Raw genomic sequence first — 21,989 nt, 5'->3', positions numbered from 1 at the left:
CAAAAGCTTGCTTTTTTAAAGTGTAGATTTTCAAGCCTTTTTAACAGGTTAGTCTGGGTAGGATGTCCAGCATTTGGTATTTTTGCCTCCCTCTGTCTGAAAAGAGCAGGGGTTTTTTTGTACATAGTAAGAAAATCCCAGAGTTCAACCTTCATTTCCTGGTCTATAAAGCAAGGTGTTAAAACTTTGCTAAAAGAACTTAGCTATCTCCTTTTAACTCTTAAGATTTTAAAGATTTTTTGAAGACCTAAAAAAGAAATACTTCTGACCATTTAATGAAGCTAATTTTCATTATCTAAATGTAAATTTATTTAGGTAATAAATTTCGGTGTAAGGAGAAGGACCTTTTGCTGATGTCAGTTTAGGGGCCACTTATTCATAATGGAGCAGTGGCTGTTGGGAGGTCAGCCTGTGGCAAACCAGTTTTTGGTGATATTTCCATGGTTTCCATCCCAAAATTACAGTGTATAATGGGACGGTGGATTAAATGAACGACGTGCACCGTTCCGTGTGTTGTTTTGCTTTGTTTAAACATTTGAACATTTCAGGGACTGCAATTTTTCTAGTCCATTTGCATTACAGATGTGTAATTTATATCATGATCTGGATTATAATTAATTTTCAAATTAAATAGGACATTGGCCTTATAGGCATAAGGACTTGATCGGTTTTTTAGAAGGAAAGGATTTGGGTCATAAAGTTACTATAGCTAAAGTAAGTAGTTATAGTAAGTAGTTAATAAATGCATATTGAAAAATAGGAAACAGTGGAAATCGGGTGATGCTTAAGATATTTATCTAACTTTTCTGATTTCTAATTTTTCATATAACCTGATAATAATAGAGAGGCATTGCATACAGCTTAATCCTTTCAGTCAGGTGCAATGCAGTATTTGGTTACTTTAGCTATGAAAGGTGTAAAACACTTCTGTTGCTGTTAAGCTCTAGGTTTTAAAAGGAAGAAATAGATTTAAGTGTGTAGAGATGCTGATTAGAAGGAATGAAATTCATAGTCCTTTTGATGAGGAGAGAGCAGGGAGGGCTTTCCTGGCTCTCCTCGGCTGCCAGATGCATTTTTATACCCAGGTGGCTACACGCAAACAGGAGATTGAAGACAGACTCAATTCATGGATCGTGTTCAATGAAAAAAATAAAGAGTTGTGTGCGTGGCTGGTCCAGATGGAAAACAAGGTTCTACAGACCGCAGATATTAGCATTGAAGAAATGATTGAAAAGTTGCAGAAGGTAAGTAAGCAGGGGTGCCCAGGTGGGTGCTGTTATGATGACCTTGGACTGCTGTGCCCTCCTGATGCCAGGCTCAGAGAGGTAAAATGTATTAGTGTTACCGCTGTTGACCGGTGAGTCCTTGCTTCCCCAATGTTGAAGAATAACACCAGAGAAGCACGCAGAGGCAAGGTCAGAGTGGAAATTAGAAGTTTATTAAAGGACAGCAGAAAAGACTTCTCCCGGAGGAAGAAGGGGACCCAAGAGATGGAATCCGTGGAAGTGCGGTTGTTTCCCATTTTTATAGTTCTCAGTGATGGAATGTAGGTGGGAAGGCCCGAAGGGTTGGGACACATGTGGGCCAAAGAAGTAATCTGGGCACTTCTGAGTCAGCATCTTCAAGTTTACTATTCATTAACACTTCTTTGGGATGGGCTTTGGCCTTGGGCTTTTTCCTGGACTTCATTAACATTCCAAGAGTTGTTCAACTTTTTCCGGAATTCATTCTCAACATGGCCTCCATTTTAGATCTTACTCGATATTAGACCCGATTTACCTAACTACACTGACTACCTAACTTTAAATCTGGCTTCATTAGGGTGTGTTTCCAGTAACATTTTTTTTTGATCCTTTGGAGGGAAAAGTTGACAGAAAGAAGATTCCAGAGAGATGGGAGTGTGAGACCATCATAGGTGGACATGGTACTAAGGGGAGTTGCTTGCCCTTGGTTAGGAAGTTTGGCCAGAGAAGGAGCTCACGAGCATCCTTCAGGCCCTAAACCAGGGCTGGTTTCTCAGGGGGTTTTGGAGGTTGTTTTGTTTTGCTGCAACACTAGGGATGGAACCCAGGACCTCACTCATGCTAGATAAACACTCTCCCATTGAGCCACACCCCCAGCCCTCTCCAGGGGTTATTATAAGGTGATCACCTTGCCAAAGGGGAGAGACCAACAGCAGTGAAGCCCATGATTTTGAAATGATCACTAATCCCCGGAGAGCAACCCTAGGGACTATTGAATTGACAAACTAACTGCTGCTTTATACATTTCACATTTGCCTGGTGGGCCGGGTTTGTTTTTAGCCTTTCACAGCTGAGTTATGTTAACAGGCCTGAGAATTTTTTGATTTTTAAAAGGATTCTAAGCAGCAACTGTGTGTTTATGACTGGAGCAGAAATGAGTTTGCAGGGATAATGCAGACTTTTTTGGTGCTTTTGCCAGGACTGCATGGAAGAAATAAACTTGTTCAGTGAAAACAAGTTACAGCTAAAGCAGATGGGTGACCAGTTGATCAAGGCCAGCAGCAAGACGAGAGCAGCTGAGATCGATGACAAGCTCAACAAAATCAACGATCGCTGGCAACATCTTTTTGATGTTATTGGATCAAGGTGAGAATGGCTTAAAAAGGTTCGGGGGTTACTTCAAAGAGCTGGAAAACTGGGTGCTATCTTCCTCTAAGGTAATCTAGCAGATTTATAGATGTACAGATTGACATTTGGTAAGAATGAGTAGAAATTCCAGTTTCAGCATTAAAAGAAAGTGATTTTAGTAAATTTTCACTTAAATTAGATTAGTTTTATTTTACTTATTCTTTTTTCTTGGTAGGGAGGGGTACGGAGATTGAATTCAGCAGGTGCACTCAACCACTGAGCCACATCCCCAGCCCTTTTTTTGTATTTTATTTAGTGACCGGGTCTCACTGAGTTGCTTAGAGCCTTGCCTTTGCTGAGGCTGGCTTTGAACTCACAATCCTCCTGCCTCAGTCTCCAAGCTGCTGGGATTATAGGCATGCACCACCACGCCTGGCTATTTTACTTATTCTTAATTTTTATTTTTCTCTGGTGCTGAATTGAACCCAGAGCTTCACACATGCTAAGCAAGTGTTCTACCATTGATTTGCACCCCCAGCCCCCCTTTATTTATTTTATTTTATTTTTTTAGTTATGGATGGACACAATACCTTTATTTTATTTATTTATTTGTATGTGATGCTGAGGATCGAACCCAGTGCCTTACACGTGCTAGGCAAGCTCTCTATCACTGAGCCACAATTCCAGCCCCTTTTTGTTGTTTTGAGATGGAGGTCTCACTATGTTGCCCAGACTGGTTTTGAACCTGTGGACTCAAGTGATCCTCCCACCTCAGTTTCCCAAGTAGCGGGGACTATAGGCATGCACCGTGAGGCCATGTTAGTTTTAAATGAGAGCTGGAAACTTAATTTGGGAAGGGACCCATGAGGAACTATTATTCAGAAATTGTAACTCTGCTTTAGCATTTGTGTTTCCCCCAGATGAAATTATGACTGTTCCTGCCTCACTGTGGCAAATATCAGAGGACAGGACACAGGCCTGGTTTCTAGAAACTGGGCTGGGGCCCTTGACTGCCCCCATAGCAGGGACCCTCTGTAAGGATACATACTGGGTGTGCCAAGTTCCTAATGGGCATCTTGTCCATTGGGGAACGCAGCTTTGGATTATGGACAGCATCTTGTCCTCAGGTACAGATGAAGTCACAGCTTGCCGCAGTCTGGCTGGGCACAAAATCACGAGCCACCACACAGCTTGTAGATTCAAACAGCAACTCTTTATTCCCGAACTCACACCAGCCGTCTACAATCACGTTCTGGGGAAATCCACTTCTCTGCCCAAATCCACCCCCACTGGGCTTCTGTCTCCCAAAAAATACTGTCTGAATCCCGTGAGAACTCAAGGGGAACTCAGGCAGCAGGATACGCCCTATTCCCAGCAGGAATAATCTTAAACCTGGAACCACCCTAAACCCGGATAGTCCTAAACCGGGAACGCCCTAAACTCGGATCATCCTAAACCAGGAACACCCTAAACCCGGATCCGCCTTGGTCCTTGAGCAAGGTCACCTACATGCAATGTCACTGCAAAATGTCCTATTTCCACGAGTCCTTCCACTAAGCAACATGGGGTATGCTGGCAAGGAAATTGTCATACCTACTTGGCTAATGGCTCCCAGCAACAGCTGTGACCACAAATCAAAGTATATTCTCTGGGGCTGGGGCTTAGTGGTAGCGTACTTGCCTGGCATGTGTGAGGCACTGGGTTCGATTCTCAGCACCACATATAAGTAAATGAATAAAATAAAGGTTCATTAACATCTGAAGAATATTTATTAAAAAAAAGTATATTCTTCAGTACAATTTCATCAGAAACAGAATTGATCATTTCTCCCCTCACAAAATGGTGATGCCCAGAGTTTTTAAATGTCTTCTCTCCATCTTTAAATTCTCTCTTAAAGATCAATCCCAACCAGATTCCTTTACAGCCTGTCATACAGAGAACAGTCACTCAGCCATGGGTTTTGTGTAACAGTGTGCTTAGGTGTTTTGAACACATATATAATCTGGAATATACAGGAGAACTAGAAGGTGCATGAAGAAGTGAGGGGTGATAAAAATAAGATGCTGTTAATAATGTGGCATATCCTTTACCTCGCTGTTTACAGGAAGTCATAAGTGAGCCTGATTCAATCAGCAGAGCCACCGGGCTAAGTGGTATGAGAATTACAGACAGGAAGTAAGATGTGTCAATTACTTTAATGGGAGTGGATATCTGAGCAGCTATAAAGCCCAGCGGGTTCGAGAGCTGGGATCACATCTTCCTGGGGGTGGGGATTAGGAAGAATCTTACAGAAGGACTGAGATCCCATACGGTCCTGAGGAAGGGTTGACTCTTGACCATGACTAGAGGCAGCGAGGGAGACATTGTGAGCCAACAGGTACAGGGTACAGCAGCACAGACGCCACCTGAGAGATGACAAGAAGCCCCACAGGAAATGAAGCTGGAAAGCTCCAATGAGGCTAAGTCTGAACAGACTTTAAATCTCATCTGAAGACTTGGCCTGCTAAGTAAGGTCTGGGTCACTTAAGAATTTTTTAGCCGTAGTGGCTCTCCTAAAGGTGTATCTCGGGGTGATTTGGCTGCTAGCATAGGCTGGGCTGAATTTCACTTCTTTCTACAGCTTGTTGAAAAATACACCTACTGAAATCCATTGCTGTAACCTAGGTAAGGCTTTGGTTTTGAGCCACTCCTGACTTTCTTACTTATTTACCATGGAAACTTGAAGTTTCCAAATCTGCACATTTGTCCAGTGGCACTCCTTATGTCAGAGGCCACTCCCTGCTGTGTGGATGAGTGATGGTGTGTCCCGCCTTTGGCAGAGGACTGGTGTAGCATGCAGGAACCAACAATGATTGACTGGTGGTTTTCACTGTTTACCCCTCTGAAAACTCTGAGATTCAATAGCACATTGGAAGAGGAGTGGAAGAGGATTCCTGTGGTTATGTCTAGTAATAAGAGGTCTTTCCTCTGTGAGGCCAGGGGTCTGACCCAGAATCAAGAATGGTGCTTTACATATTTGTTGAAATGAAGGAATGTTCTTTACCATCATCATCTTCATGTCCTAAGTTGTCCTGGACACCTGGCATTAATCAAGGGTGTGATGACGTTGTCCCTGTTCATGGGTCATTCAGGAGCAAAGTCTAGCTAATGCCTCCTGAAGATTCTTAATCGTTCCTGATATATCACTTTGGAGTTTTCACAGGCTCTTTACTGTCCTCCCTGCTTCTTTGGCTGCCTGTCTTCAACCAATTGCTTGGTGGGAAAGAAAGAATACAGTGGGATAAGTTTCTTTGATCCTTTTGGAAACAGCAATTGGGAAACTTAAAGAACTGAAATAATAGCAAATATATTGGCTGCCGGTTATATTCTTAACAGTATGTTCTTTTTTGTATGATTTCACTTAAACTTCATTGTAATTCTGAAGGGTAGGTATCATTATCCCATTTTACAGATAAGGAAACCGAGGGCTGAAGTTAAAGAATTTACCCATAGTTAGTTATATAGCCAGCTCATGACAAAACCAGGATTTCAACTCTGGCAGTTGTGTTGCTTCCCTGCCATCCCAGACCCTTCCAGTTGGAAACACTGAAATGTATGGGACACATCGAGAGCCTGGTGCTGAGGGACTTGGGAACAGTAACATCTTTTACCATTAAAGAAGGGCCAGGTGGAGTGTAAGGAGCTTTTAGCTGAGCGAACCCTTCAAGTGAGTCAAGGATCCAGACAGCAAGCTTGGACCTGCGGTGAGCCATCCTCACATAGAATCAGCTCATCTGATCCCCAGCACTGACTGCATCCTGGGCATTGGACGGGGGCATTGCTGTGGGGGAAGGAAAGAGTTGGGAACCCCACATAGGTGTTTGGCCTCATAACTTTAAAATTTTTCACTAGAAGTCTTTAACTCTGAGGTTTGAAATGGCACTCAAAAGTCTGAAACGTCGGGCTGGGGATGTGGCTCAAGCGGTAGCGCACTCGCCTGGCATGCGTGTGGCCCGGGTTCGATCCTCAGCACCACATACAAAGATGTTGTGTCTGCGGAGAATTAAAAAAAAAAATAAATGTTAAAAAAATTCTCTCTCTCCCCCACTCTCTTTAAAAAAAAAAAAGTCTGAAACGTCACTAAACCAGGGGGATAATTCACTGAGGGGAAAAGGGGAAAACAAAAAGCCTGTTCTTTTGGACGCATCCTCAGCAAATTTCAAAAGAATTAATAAAGCATTGAGTGCAGGATTCCTTTAAACCACATGAAATTGGTGATCATCTCAGCTAGACTCCTTTTGGAGTGGATGGGGAGAAAAACAATGTTTATTTATAACTGCCAGGCTCCCCACAACCATTTTTTCATTTTAGCCCTTAATACTACAAGTTCAGTATGATACTTCATTTTACAAGAAGGGAAACTACAGCTCAGAGAAGGTAGTTAGCGGTCAGATTTCTGCTCAGGACAAGAATAAGAATCAAGGTCTGTTCATGCTGTTGCACTAAGCATCGAGAGAGCATTTGGAGGTGGTGCACACCTGTTATCCCAGTGACTTGGGAGGCTGAGGCAAGAGGATAGCAAGGCCAGTCTGGGCAACTTTGCAAGACCCTGTCTCAAAATAAAAGGGCTGGGGATGTAGCCCAGTGGTAGAGCCAAGGTCCTGCCTCAGCCTCCTGAGTCACTGGGATTACAGGTGAGTGCCACTACACCACTAGGAGGCCTTGGCTTTAAAAGTATTATATCAGAAATATTTTTGAAACCTGGAATTCAGCCGAGTATAGTGGTACACGCCTGTAATCTCAGTGGCTCAGGAGGCTGAGGCAAGAGGGTCCCAAATTCAAAACCAGCCTCAGCAACAGTGAGGCACTAAGCAATTCAGTGAGAACCCTGTCTCTAAATAAAATACAAAATAAGGCTAGGGATGTGGCTCAGTAGTTGAGTGCCTCTGAGTTCAATTCCTGGTAGTCACGCTGCCCCCACCCCACACCCACTACACTGGAACTCAGTGTAGAATCCTGTTTAATGGAAAGCAGTGGTTCTCAGACTTGAACATTCATCAGAATCCCCTGGAGGGTCCACTCCCTGAGCCCCTGAACTTCTGTTTCCATAGATCTGACTGGGGCCTAGAATATACATTTGTAATGTGTGCCCCTGAGTGGCCTTGGGTTGGTCTGGGAAACAGTTGGGGAACTAAATCCATATTGCACCAAGAGACAGAAATCCTGCATCTGCAAGCAGGTCTGTGGCTCCGTGAGCCTTGGTTTCCACACTGTCCAACTCCACAGCCCTGTGCCTTCCCACCTGGCCGGAGGGCAGTGAGGACTAAAATGCCAGATGATGATCCTGGGTCCATCCACACACACATGCTGTCCATTCAGCGTGGCCATGATAACCATAGCTGGGAGAAGAGACTCACCCCAAAACGACTATCTTTTCTCTACTGATAAAGTATTCAGCTTCTGTAAAATCCTTCAAGAACCTGAAGTCTGGTGTCCTTAAATAACTTTATCAAAGAGTCAGGGAGCCCAAGTCCTGACACATAAGATTAAACAGGCCCTGACGTGGCAATTAGAATTCACAGAGCTGGCTCTGTGTTGTGGTGGGATTGGGAAATTTAGCTGTCATCAAGGGCCCTTATATTTATAGTATCTTATATTTGTGTCCTCTTAAATTCTTAGGAAACATGCTATCAGTTTCATTACTGAAAACCACCGAAAGCATATTTTTTGATGATGGTGTGGTCATCTAGAATCCAATCTGATTGATGACAAGAAATATTAGTTCTATGCTACTGTGTACATGTAATAGATTGAATGAATTTAATTTTTTATTGTAGCTATTAGCTCCTCCTCAGTTTTCTTAGATAATATCTCTGAAAAGTGACTCAGCAAAACCTGAATGAAGGAAAGATTACTAAATTACAGAAGTTCCCCTCCCCCCCAAAAAAAACCCATCAATACATACAATATTCTGGATTAGAGGGCACTATATTACCATGGAACAGATTAAGTACAAAATGCCAAGTGATGGGGCTGGGGATGTGGCTCAAGCGGTAGCGCGCTCTCCTGGCATGCGTGCGGCCCGGGTTCGATCCTCAGCACCACATACAAAGATGTTGTGTCCGCTGAAAACTAAAAATAAATATTGAAATTCTCTTTCTCTCTCTCTCTAAAAAAAAAAAAAAAGCCAGGTAATGGATGAAAAGATGCAAAGTTAACATGCTTTAGCCAGCACAGACTAAAGCTCCCAAAGGAGTCTGGGATTTTTTGGGCAGTAGGTACCTGGGTTTGAACCTAGGAGTGCTTAATCACTGAGCCACATGTCTAGCCTCCTTTTTTATTTTTTAATTGTAATTTGAATTTTGAGACAGAGTCTCACTAAGTTGCTCAGGGGCTTGCTAAGTTGCTCAGGCTGGCTTTGAACTGGCCGTCCTCCTGCCTCAGCCTCACAAATTGCTAAGGATTATACGCACGTGCCACCACACCAGGGGAGTCTGGGATTTCATCTCCTTAATGGGACTGAAGCCAGAGAAGGATTCATAATCTGACCTACTATTGTTTTATTTAAAAAGAAAAAAGAAGAAAAAAAAACAGTATTCATGAAACACCTAAAAAAAAAAAAAAATCCATCTAGCTTTGTTTCCCAGAGCCCCTTCCCATTTCATAGATGGGAAAGCATGACCAAATCCTAATGAAGCAGGAGTTCTGTGACCACAGGTGTCTGTGTCTTTAGTGAGTCACTCTGGTTAATGGTGTATGTGGTTGTGTGTTTTTTGTTATTTCAGGATTAGGGATTAACCCCCAGGAGCATTTAACTACTGAGCTACATCCCCAGCCCTTTTTATTTTTGAGATTAGTTCTCACTAAGTTGCTAAGGGCCTTGTTAAATTGCTGAGGCTGGCCTTGAATTTGCGATCCTCCTGTCTCAGCCTCCAGACTAGCTAGGATTATAGGCATGCCTTATCGTGCCTTGCTGCTTACGCATTGTGATGGAGCCTCTTCAGGTATGGGAATTCTTTAAAGACTCTTTCTAGCAACATACTGGAATGATCTGATGAAAACTTTCAGTGCCTAAAAGAGGTACCTCCAGAATTTTTATGTTAGTTATCTTTCCATGTTGGATCATTAGAGATTTGAATTTTTCTTTTTGTTTATCTGTACTTTTTTCCTTGAAGTAACAGGGATGGAACCTGGGGCCTCATGCATGCTAGACGGGCACTCTGTTACTGAGCTACACCCAGCCCCACCTTGTCTGTATTTTCTAAGGAAAGCAATGTTGCCCTTCTTAATTTCTCTTCTGTGGTATCTTCATTAACAGGCTTGGCATTCTTAACCAATGTTGAGTCCTAGGAATCAATGAAGTAAGAACATTACTCACAGTCTTGATCCTTTCCTATTTACAATGGCTTGCTCTCTTGCTTTCAGAAGTATCAAGTCCATGGAAAGAAATTAAGCATAATTTTCACATTTTACCTACCCATATGAAAAGCCCGCCTAATTTATAATAGTAACAATTAAAATGTTGTCATAACTCAGCAGTTATTACCATGGCAACCATGTGTTAAGATTGTTTTTCCTTCCCTTGCAGAATGGGCAGGCAGACATGCCTTTTTAAACTGATAACGCTTTTCACTGCTCTCCTTTTATCTATATTTTCTCAAGGTTATTGGGAAAGACCAAACAATTCTGTTAGTCACAAAACTGACTTGCTCTGGTCTTAGTAGGTTGTCTGGTACAGGGGAGCAGGAAGAATTGAGATATTTTAGCATAAAGGAAGCAAGTTATGAGATAGGCCTCCCCACTTCCATTTTCTTTTCCATCATCTGATCATTGCAGCTCTAGAACAGGTGACTGCTGCTCCCAATACCTTCCTGGGGAGTCAAGGGACTCCCACTCCCCAGAAGAGAGCAGCCATCAATGGGATGATACAGGGCACTGACTCTCTGAGGTTCATGTTTAGCAGGTCACAGGAGTAGCCAAGTATGTGAGCATAAGTTAATTGGATGCTGCATTTGGGGAGAAATGCTACCAAATCCGTATTCCTAATTCCACTGGTTTAGAATGTTTGCTGTGTTTCAAGGTGGGGATGTCATAATGATCCAATGTTGGGCTTTAGGAACCCAAGAGAATGGATTAATATTATGGAGTCACAAAATAAGGGCTGGAAGTGAGCTTAACACAAACCAAGCAATGGTCTGGTAAACAGAGCCACTTCAGATCATCCAGAGAAACTGAGGCTAGGGATAAGGAGGAATTGCCAGGTGCCCACATTATAGTAAGGAAGGAGCTATCAAGGAAAAGTACACAATTTCTTCCCCTGCAAAATCTTGAGCACCATTTGTACAGCAAGATGGAATTTTTCTGCAAAAAGCAATGGAATGGATTATATGAACTCTCTGATCTTCCTAAACCAAGATGCACAGGACTCAAAAGGGAGGGCAGAAAATCCCCACTGGGAAATGTCCCCCTTAGGAATACAGGAGGAAGGCATCCCTGTTAGACTCAGGGGCTTCATATATTTCATTGTCCCTTTCCAAAAACTTGAAACAGAAAAATTAATTTGAGAACAGAAATCCTTTTTTTTTTTTTTTTTGCCATGTCTCCAATCTGCTTATTCCCTGGGTTTAAAGCACTTGGTAAATAACCCAGAGCCAAGATAACACTGGGACTTTCTTCCCCCAGCATTGCAATCCTGTAGCGTCAGAACAAAGACGGAGTGTCTGAGGGAAGAGCTGGAGATGTTTGTTTATTGGAAGGGAGAAAACAGAGATTAAAAATTGCAGTGGGCAGAGAAGGTGTCTTCCTTTGCTACTGGCCTCGCTCCGGGGCCCGGGAGCCAGCCCTGCCGCCTCGCCTCCGTGAGGAGCCTTGGGGAGGGCTGCCTCCGCTTCTCTGCAAGATGCTGAACCAGTGAATGAAGAGGGCACGCTGGGCAGGGGGAGGGGCCGCCCCGGCCCTGGGAGGTGGAGGTGCAGCCGGGAACTTGGAGCTTTCGCTTCAACCTAAGGAATGACTTTTTCTCATATACAGTAAGTGCCATTTCAGCCATCAGCTCTGCCTATGGCGACACGGTAGCTGTCTCTTGTGTCTCTGCTCTCTCATTTTGGTGACAATAGAGATCACCGATGAGATGGTGGCGGTGGAGGATATGCGCTCAGCCATCGGGGGATGGGTTCTCCGGCGTCAGCAGGCGAGCGGTGTCTGCAGGCTGCCTCCGACAAGCAGGGCAGAGAGACAGCGACTGTGCTGTGTGGAAGATGGGAGTCTTCCGGCCTCAGAAATGCTCCAGCCAGGCGATTAGCTCCAGAATGTGTTGTCATGTCCGTGTCCTCACATCAGGGCTTTGGGATCTTGGAGCAATTGATTATTTTGCTATAAAGATGTTTAGCTCTTGAAAAAGATCAGAGTTATACAGGATCCATACAGCGTTTTTAGCAGCTGACAGCTGCCCCCATGTTGGAGTGTTGATTTCTGCACAAATTTGGGTGCTTTCAACCATCTCAGTTTTTCCTTGTGATTTTTGTTCTGCTGTCCACATTGGCATAGGAATTTTTTGTTAATTTATGCTAATCTAGGGCTTTAGTAATTTCAGAGTAGACTCCTTAGCATGAGGAGAACTGGACTGAAAGGTAAATTATTCCATATGCACAACTATTAATTATTCTAAATGTATATGCAGGTATTATTTAAAGCCTCCATTGCATTGTAAGACCTGGGCTAGATGCAGAGACTGCTACTAACCAACTCACCTTGATTTTGACTGTTCATTCTGGAAGGAGAGCAGTATTTGTCAGTGTTACATTCTGATCCATCACTAGTCAAGATAAAAGAAAAACTTTGTTCACCTTAATTCTTTTCTGCATTTCTACCCATAATCCTTGCAAAAGAACTGTTCTGTTTTATAGCTACTCTTGGGTATAATTCTTTTGTTTGGTTTCATGGAAAATATCTGTATAGGCAGACAGCTCCCCCTTTGCATCTAAAAAAAATTTTTATTGTTCTGATCATCAGACCTCAGAATTCAACTCAGGAAATCATGCTGCATTTTTCTGAATAAATATTTGTTGGCATATATGTGAGAAGTGTTAGCCAAGAGCACCTGGGTCAAAATGTGGGCAAGTACAGAGATGGGAGCCACATAAACAAACTGTTTAGGTGGTTGATGTAATGCAGGGTTGTGCCAACGGACTGGCTTCTGAATAGATTTCCTTGTTTCTCCATATTAACTTGAAATTCAGATGTTTTCCAAGAGCAACTTTAAGGAGTCCTAATGTGGAGGCCAGTTGCTGGGGCTGGCAAATGGCACATAAGTTACTGACCTGGGAAATGTGATTTGGGTTACAGTATCTGTAGAGAACAGAACATTACAAACTCAGCAATGCATCTGATGTTCCTGGAGTGAGTTGTAACATGATTATCCAAGGAGCAACATTTTGATTCTCATACATTTGGGGTGTTGTGCTTCCAGACAGAGGTTGATACATGGAATAGGTTCAATTCTGACTGATGAATGCTATATAGCTTCTTGGCAACCTTCTTGCCTTCCCTCTGCCTTCTCTTCTTTAATTTACCCTAAGTGTGCACCTGATTTGTGTGCCTGTTCCACTTCATTTGGAAATTGAGTTTAGGGGCACATGTGGCTCACTGGAGGGCACCATGTTGTTTTCTGGCAAAAGGGCTTTGATGTGCTCTGGTCTTCATTTCTCTCCTTTCAAATATAATGTGACCACCTCTTTTATAGAAAAAAAACAAACTTGAAGGTATAAGTGAACCTCATTCAATAGATCTTTATTGTGCATCTCCCCTATCATAACGTCTAAATTGCAAGGTCATGAGCTCTGTGGGAATAAGACCTATCTTCCAGTTATCTTTGGATTTCCAGAATGTGCACAGCAACCAAGATTAAGCAAATAGTTAAATGCATTGAAAGAAAATCATGGGAAGGAAATGGGGACAGCATATCTGAGCCTTCTGACCTCTTCCCCACACACTAGCTTATAGCCTAGCGCTGTGTGGACTGGCTTCTGTCCCCAGTAATGCAGTAGTGTATCCTGGAGCCATGAGTCCAGACTTCCATTTCTTCAACTGTCAAATAGGAATGATGATAATACCCATCTCTTAGCATTGTCATAAGGATTAAATGAGTTGCTAACATGTGAACCACTGCAGGCCTGGCACGGGTCAGCCTGTTAGATGCTATGTTACACAGATATTCCATTTTAGTAATAAGGTTTATGTATTAAAAGTCATATCCAATGTAGATACTTTTTTTTTTTTTTTTTTTTTGAGAGAGAGGGATTCAGCAAGTTGCCCAGGCTGGCCTTGAATTTGCAATCCTGCTGCCTTGGCATTCCAAGTATCTAGGTTTATAGGTGTTCACCACTGCACCCAGCTATGTTTAGGTAATCTTAAAGGTAAAGCAGATGAAGGTGATTAGGGAATGCCATGAAAATAGCCACCAACTACTAGAGTCCATGAAATAAGACAAAAGAGCACTAATATTGCTATGGACTGAATGTTTATGTCCTTCTAAAATTCATACATTAAAACCTGATCCCCTGTGTGATGATAATTATTGATGGGGACTTTGGGAGGTGATTAGGTCTTGAGAATGGAATCATCATGCTTGGGAATAATGACTTTCTAAACCTTATTAATTTTATTGTTATATTTTCATAGAGAAATGATGGAATAGCTCTAATATCTATATTTTCCCCCCTGTGGAAGAAGGCCCTGGGCAGAACTTTACATTTTTGCACTTTTCAAGGAATTCAAAGGCAACCTTCATTTACATCCCTTAGTATAATTGCTTTTGTCAGCCAAGGCAGGTATTTAAGTGTGTAGCACCCATCCACCCAGGCAGGCAGGAGCCCAGAGCACTCCTCACTTGGGTTGTTGAACATGTGGGTGTCTAATCACTCTGCCAGAACTTCTGATTAGGAGACTCAGTCAGACTAAATACCCACCTGCATTTACTTCAGGGCTTCTCTTAACTTCATTTTTTATCCTAATCTCATTAGGAAAACTTGCTTTAGTGACCTCTTACTGTTGTTTTAATAGAGAATAGATTTCTTCTCCCTATTTATTTATTTTTTTATTGGTTGTTCAAAACATTACAAAGCTCTTGACATATCATGTTTCATACATTAGATTCAAGTTGGTTATGAACTCCCAATTTTACCCCAAATACAGATTGCATTCTCTCTCCCACCTGTCTCAGTCTTCGTACTCTTTTGTTTGGTATCTCTCATCCATCACTGCACTTGACCTTCCTTCCATGTAACCTCCAGGGTCAGTATGACAGGAAACTGCAGTCTCCTTTGGATTGTCATGGCGTCAAACCATGCCAACCTTTCATTCTCCTCTTTTTGAGTGGCAATTGTGATATCACTGAGCTTTGCGGAGAGGTCAATGTAGATACTTTAAAAGAATGGGTTAGCAGAATAAAGTCTATTAGACTGAGTGTCCTTTATCCAAAATGCTTAGGAACAGAAGTATTTTGGATTTCAGATTTGGGAATAATTTCATATGTACATAATGAAATACCTTAAAGATGGGACCTGGGTCTAAACACAAAATTCATTTAGGATTCTCATATATACCCCAGACATAGTTTTACATAGTAACTTTCAGTGTTGCCTGTGTCCTGATGTAAACCATCACACGAGATCAGGAGTGGCATTCCCCACTTGTGGCATCATGATTGTGCTTAAAAAAAAAAAGTGTCTGATTTTGGAGTATTTTAGATTTTAGGTTTTTTCAGAACAGGGATGCTCAGCCTGTATGTTATACCTATGTCCCATTGATATGTCTGAAGCACCCCTTAGAAACCACAGTCCTGGGAAGCCGAGCAAATTATTCATCCCCCTCCTGTAGGAGTTATCATGCATGGCATGGCTAACCCCTAGGGCTGAAGTCAATCAAGACCACTGCACCCCGGTATTCTTACACCCAGATTATTTTGCTGCTTGTCACCTTCATATAAAAAACTTGCATTCCAGCCCTCTTTCTTTTTACAATAAGAAAGAGGCCGGGATTCTTATGGTGAAATAGGGTCAGATGCTGGATGAAGGCAGTGAATGGCTGCCATCCTGGGAAAAGGGAAGAGGAGGCTGCTGAACTGAACCTGAACCTGCCCAGGCCTCTTCTCCAGCAGAGCCTCCAAGGAGGACAGCCCTTCCCAACTGTGTGGAAGACTTTTGGTCCCTGGACAGGCAGGGTGGCAGAATGTTTGGGTGAGGAGGGCATAATGCCAACTTGGTGGAAATGAAGCCCCTGCTTCAACCAGGTTACAATGTATCCAGGCCTGGCTTGGGCTTCTGTTACTTTTTTTTTTCCAATGAATCCTCTTAGTGACTTTGAAGGCAACTTGTTAGCAGTAAGAATGCAATTTGGAGAATATTCCTCCTTGAAACTGATCATGCACACAGTCCCTGGGCATCTGCCCATCACATCAGACAGTATCCCCAGTGCCCTTCATGCATTGTGTCTCCTGTGGTCCTCTCAGCTACCCAGGAAGGAAGGTGCTACTGTTAGCACCATTTTTCACATGAGATTAAACAGTCAGGACTGAAACCCTGTGGTCAGGGCCTGTCTGTGTCCTTCACCACCAGACTCCACAGCTTACAAGCCTGAACAGTCTATGGTGCTAATAAGATTAAAACACCTATGAAAGAACTTGGTGAGGTCCAGTGCTGAATAGAAAAGGCATTATTATTTTCACAGTCTCCTGTAAACCCAGTCAGCATAAGAAGAGCTAGTGTTATTAAGCATTTATTATGCCCCAGTGGCTCTACATGCATGCATTCTGTTATTTTGGTCTCACAACCACTGCAAGGTGTTTAATTTTACAGATAATAAAGAAACAAGGAGTCAGAAACTGAGGGTCTTGCAGGGATGTATAGCTTATAGATAGTGAAATGGACTTGACCCTGGGCAGCTCACCTCCGAAGCTCTGGCCTTAACCTCACTTGGATCCTGTTGCCTTTCTGAATTGGGAGACTTCAGAGGCCTACTGGGGATAAGGGAGAACATAACAGGTCACCCTGACAATAGAGCTGGTTGACTTGGTCCCTTGTAAGGAACGAAAACAAAATACACATGCACACCTCTGTGGTCTGCCCAATTCCTAAGCTGTAGAAGGGCTTTAGCTATATTTATCCATTCAGCAAATGTTTGTGGACACCTTTGGCCCACCAGGCGGTGTGGGAGCTGCCTGGCAGCTAGTCTCTGTGTTGATAGGTGCAGAGACTCACTGTTAGGGTGCCAGGTGGGAGGCCCAGATACTGTGGGAGCCTGTGGGGGAGGGGCAGTGGAGAGAAGCTCCAGAAGGAAAGAGGAGTTGCTTTGCAAACTGAAGGGCTAGAGGCAGAGGCCACTAAACGCTGGAGGAGATCACGTGATTAAACTGGTTTGTCCAGGAAGGGCAGCGACTGTTGTGTTGTGGCCATGGATCAGACCCGCCTTCCAGGATGTATCCTTCAGCTTTAGAACCAAAGGTGGGTAGGAGGGCAAGGAGGCCTCTAGGTAGGAAGTTGTCCAGTTAAGTAAGAGGTGGTGGTGGCATGGAGGTCAGTGTGGTCCAGTGAGTTAGGGTCAGTACCCCAGTTTCTCTCTTTAGCGCTCCCAGCCATGGGATGTAGTTCTGACAGTATCTTCCAGCTTGAGGATTGGTAAGTGGGAAATTTCAACTGTAGCTACTAGTTGAAGTCGCTGGGATTAACTGAAAATCCCCCAGGTCACCCTCACTCACGCTCCTTTTAGGACTTTCATGAAAGGGTTTATTGACACATTTTATTTCAGTATTTACATAAAATTATGGTGGTTGTCCCTCGGTGGCACTTGGTTTTGGTGAGTGCACCACTTTACACCAGTGCCACATGTGTCTTTTCAAATCTGCTCAATGTGGAGTCAGCCTGGGCAGGATCTGAGGCAGACTGGCCAGGTAGCAGGCACTTAGAACTGCGCTGGAGGGCACCGTTCACCTCTGCCCCTACCCTCTGACTGACAGGCGACCCTCTAGTACCCACATGGGCTGGTTCAGTGGCACCATCGATCCTGGCTGAAGTGGTGGGTTTGGCATGTGTCCTTCTCTTGCTCAGAGCAAGGTCCCATGAGAGGCATTGTGGGCTAACTACCAACTAGCCAGGCGTGTGACATCTTTAATCTCTCGGGAAGACAATTGTCTCAGGCATACCCAAGACAGAAACGGGGCAAAAGAAGCCAAAAGTGGTTATTGTAGAGAAGTGACATCTCACCTCTGGAGGCCCAGCAAGATGGATAGGACTTCAGGGGGCCCCCACTTTGGGAATGATAGGACATCCTTGTTTGCATGGGTAGACTAAGTCCATATGAAAAAATCAACTGAGGTGACAGTTTTGCAAAGTGGCATGTATTCTGTGAGAACTCTGGTGACATGAGAGTCGTTCCTGTTAGAAGATTAGAGCAAGTTTTGATCCTTTACCCACCAACACCCTTATTGGCTGGTCCCTTTTTCTTATCACTAAATGCTGAGTTTTTGTCTTCCATCTTTTTTTTTTTTTTTTTTCTGCAAATATGTTCAGGGTGAAGAAGCTGAAGGAGACATTTGCTTTTATTCAGCAGTTAGACAAAAACATGAGCAACCTTCGCACCTGGTTGGCTCGCATCGAGTCTGAGCTTTCGAAGCCGGTTGTTTACGACGTCTGTGACGATCAGGAAATCCAGAAGAGGCTCGCTGAGCAGCAGGTGGGGCCATGGGAAGTGAGCTGTGTCCCAGCAGAGGTGTCTAAGATGCAAGTCTGATAACGAACACAGACCTGCCCACATCATCTGCTGTGTTTCAGCATGTTTGCATTTCATAATATCTGTTTGTTTTTTTCCAGGAAAAAAACCCTGATTGCCTGTCTGCATTTTTATATGTGTGAGGCGTCCATCTCTTGAATGCCCACCCATTCACATAGCTCTTTATGAAACAGTTTAAATAGTGTGTAAGATGTAGACCTTAATCTTAGTGAGAAATTAGGGGGTTTAGTTTAGTCTTTTTTTTTTTTTAACTTTGATCTTTGTTGTGTTTTGCTAACAGTTTTGAAAGGCAACAAGTTGGAAAAGAAATAACTCTTTTTATGAAGGAAAGTTTTCATGGGGTCATGCTATTTGTGTCTGATAGACACTTTTTTAAAAAACAAAAATTATAAGATATGCATGCCTACAGTCCAACTACTCAGGAGACTGAGGCAGGAGGATCACAAGTTCCAGCCAGCCTGGGCAACTTAGTGAGACCCTGTCTCAAAAGAAAATTCTTTTATACAATCAAAGGAACATACTCGGGCCAAGAAGTTCAGGTTTGCAGAGTTTACCACACTTTGCATTTTGTCATCAGTTATATATATGCATGCTCTGAGCTAACCTTGGAAATCTGCATTTTGAAAAATCACTGAGTTCCACTAGCATTGGCCACTGTGCCCACTGGCAGGTGCTCTCTGACATCACTAGTTTATTGAATCCACTTTGCTGCCTTCTATAAATTTTACTCACATGCCATTTTCATAATGCACTGCCCAAGTTTGTCTTTATTTTTTAAATGACCAAGTTTATATTGTTCTTTCTGTGGCTTTTGTTCATCTCCGTTTTCTTTCAGAGCTATAGGCAGATTATTCCAACCATGCAAGACGTATGATTCTTAGATTTGAATCTGGTTTTGTCCCATTTAACCTCCCCTGTGCTCATCCTATCTATCATAGGTGCTTAGAGACGGTTTGGGTTGGCACATTTCCCCCAGATTCAAGGCCAGAAGGCTGCCTGTTCTATGACATTCTCTAGAGTTCAGTCCATCCTTTTAATGATTACAAGTGTCATTTCATGCTTCTATAAACAGAGCCAAGTATTTGATATTACTATTACCTTTACTATTCAAATTATGCCTATTCTGGCTTTCAAATTAGTATGATTTAATATTGCTACAAATTAGTACTGGTTTTACTACTTCAGATATCTAAGGGTGTCTTTTTATTAAGGTCATCTAAATTCTGTCTTTGCTTTGTGGAGAAAGAATATGACATAAATTTCAAAGAACTTTAGTGGACAGTCTAGAGATTTTGATGCACTTCTCAGTGGAACATCATCAGCTTCATTTACAAATGTAATCTGTTGGACAAATTTCTTAATTTCTAGTCTCTTAATAGATAAGGCATTGCAAACAACTATCAATCCTGAGTGGTGAGTTTTTTCAGATAAATAGTAAGAAAGATGGCAGTATCTTTGCTCTTAAAGAATGATTGGCTGAATTTAGTACAGGCTCAAAACTGTGTTAACTTTTTATAAATCTGAAATATGACACACTAAATTGCAGGATATTTATTCCTAAAGTGTACAATTTAGAACTGCCATTCTCTTGACCTATTTGTTCCCATACTGAAATGATACATAATTTCCATCTGATGGATTCGAGGTTTCCCTCTTTATAGAATTCAAAGTTACCATAATGGAAGTCTTATCCCTTTTGGTTATCAAAATAGTTGTGGAGTTAGTATTTAGGACTACCATTACAGCAAATAAATTAGATATATTAATTTTCTATTGCTGTTGTTTACAGATTAAAAATGCAAATGTATTAATCTTACAGTTCTGACCAGGCACCAACCTGGAGCTTGCCCTTCTGAGGGCTCCACAGGAGAATCCATGTCTTTGCCCTCTGGCTTCCAGAGGCCTCCCACATCTCTGGGCTTCTGGCCCACTTCTTCCACCTTCTAAGACGTCAATCAACATTGTCTCTATGGGCCATTCTTCCATAGTTGCATCTTCCTCTAAGTCTTCTACTTTTAAGGACTCTCAGGAACACATTGCACCCACCCAGATAATCTAAAATGATCTATATTAAGTCAAATGATCAGCAAACTAAATTCTCCTTTACCTTGTAACCTAATATATTCATGGGTTCTAGAATTAGGATTTAGGCATCTTTGGAAGGGAGGGGATTCATTTCATTGTTCTGCCACCTGAGCAAAGTTTTAGTACTTTTGTTGAATAGAATGAACAGGCATGTGTTTCTTATACTAAACCTAGACCATCCAAAACACTAAAAACAGAAGTGGCACACAAATGAACTTATGAGTCACTTTTTTAAAAACCTTACTTTTTCATCCCTAATAAATATAATAAGTTGCTCGATTGCCTCTGGTAAAGGACCCAAAAGCTTGGGATTGCCTAGTATTGCCTCCTGCAAATGCCCCCAGCTCCCTAAAGAGCCATGATGTCCCTGGGTCCTCTTTGTAATGTCCTTAGGGACCTGGTGAGGAAGGATTAGACTCTATGAGAGTCCTCTGGGTTTCTCCTTTCTTTGGTAGAACTTCTTTAGATAGTTGGTGATGGGGTCATTCTTTCAAAATGCAAAGGAAATGGAGCCCATTAGTGACAAATCATGAGCCACTTTCACTGAGTCTTAAACATTTCTCTCCTGATTTTTTGTTTGTTTGTTTGTTGAATCCCTGAGGATGCCAGATGGCACTTGGGGACATTTTTAGTTGCCCTCTCATTCTGTAATGACCAATAGCCTCTTCCCCAAAGGCCCACTCAGCTTCACTCCAAGCCCCCTAACCGTCCCCCAACACTACCCTGGTTGGCTGGCTTGCCACCCAAGCCCCTCCCATGGAGACTTCCTGGAGCCACCACACCATGGGTTCCTCTCTGTGATTTTCTTCTTTATCTTATTTTTCTGGTTTCTTTTTATCCTCCTCCTTCCTGACTGCATCTCTTCTCTGGTTTTATGTCTCCCCCCATCACCTCTTGCTGAGCCCCCTCTTCCTCCTCCTCCTCTGCTCTTTCCTAACTTCACTGTCAACTGCTCAGGAAAATAGAGTGAAGAGGAGCCCCTTTCCAAAACCCTTGGCAAAAGTCTTTCCCATTGTCTTCTGCCTTTCCTTAAACTCAGTTCATCTCCAAGTTTGGATAGTCTCTGAAATGCAATTATTGTTCAGCCTCATGCCTCAGTGGGCATAGCAACAGGATTATTTTATTTAATTTGCAAAGTAATACTTGTCTAGGACTTGGAAGATCTACATTTAAAAATATAATTTACAACTTGATTTTATGCATGAAACTCCAACATCAGTAGGCCACTCTGGTGTTTTAGGTGTTTGGGGGGTGGTTGTGGTTTTTTGTTGTTGTTGAAAATGTAGGGCTTTTGCTTTTATTCAGCCAAAATGTGGATGATCTTTTTTTTAACTTGGTTTAGAACCTCATTTCTGTCACTTATTAAATTTTATTAAATTTTCTTTAAACATTTATTCAATATAAGCTAGATAACTAATGTAAGCTAACTGCAAAGAATCTATTAAAATACATGGCATTCGGCCAGGTGTGGTGGTGCACACTTGTAATCGCAGCAGCTCGGGAGGCTGAGATAGGAGAATCGAAAGTTCAAAGCCAGCCTCAGCAATGAGG

At 42.6% G+C, this 21,989-nt stretch overlaps 1 protein-coding gene across 11 annotated transcripts in view; it reads left to right on the top strand.

Moving 5' to 3' along the window:
• Positions 1-21,989, top strand: part of Syne2 (spectrin repeat containing nuclear envelope protein 2) — a 332,720-nt gene that overhangs the window by 291,715 nt on the left and 19,016 nt on the right. For 10 of the 11 annotated variants that reach the window (XM_071607983.1, XM_071607984.1, XM_071607982.1 and 7 more), the window contains 3 exons: positions 1,086-1,244; positions 2,443-2,609; positions 18,134-18,296. In XM_071607983.1, the coding sequence (XP_071464084.1) occupies positions 1,086-1,244; positions 2,443-2,609; positions 18,134-18,296 (489 nt within the window). Of the gene's footprint in view, positions 1-1,085; positions 1,245-2,442; positions 2,610-11,497; positions 11,600-18,133; positions 18,297-21,989 lie in introns of those variants that run through there. The other variant, XM_027929690.3, reaches the window with a different exon arrangement.

This window comes from Marmota flaviventris, chromosome 2, assembly GCF_047511675.1.
Source record: "Marmota flaviventris isolate mMarFla1 chromosome 2, mMarFla1.hap1, whole genome shotgun sequence".
Classification (NCBI taxonomy): Eukaryota; Metazoa; Chordata; class Mammalia; order Rodentia; family Sciuridae; genus Marmota; species Marmota flaviventris.
Note: the sequence above shows the minus strand (reverse complement) of the source record. Positions and strands in the feature narration are given on the sequence as shown.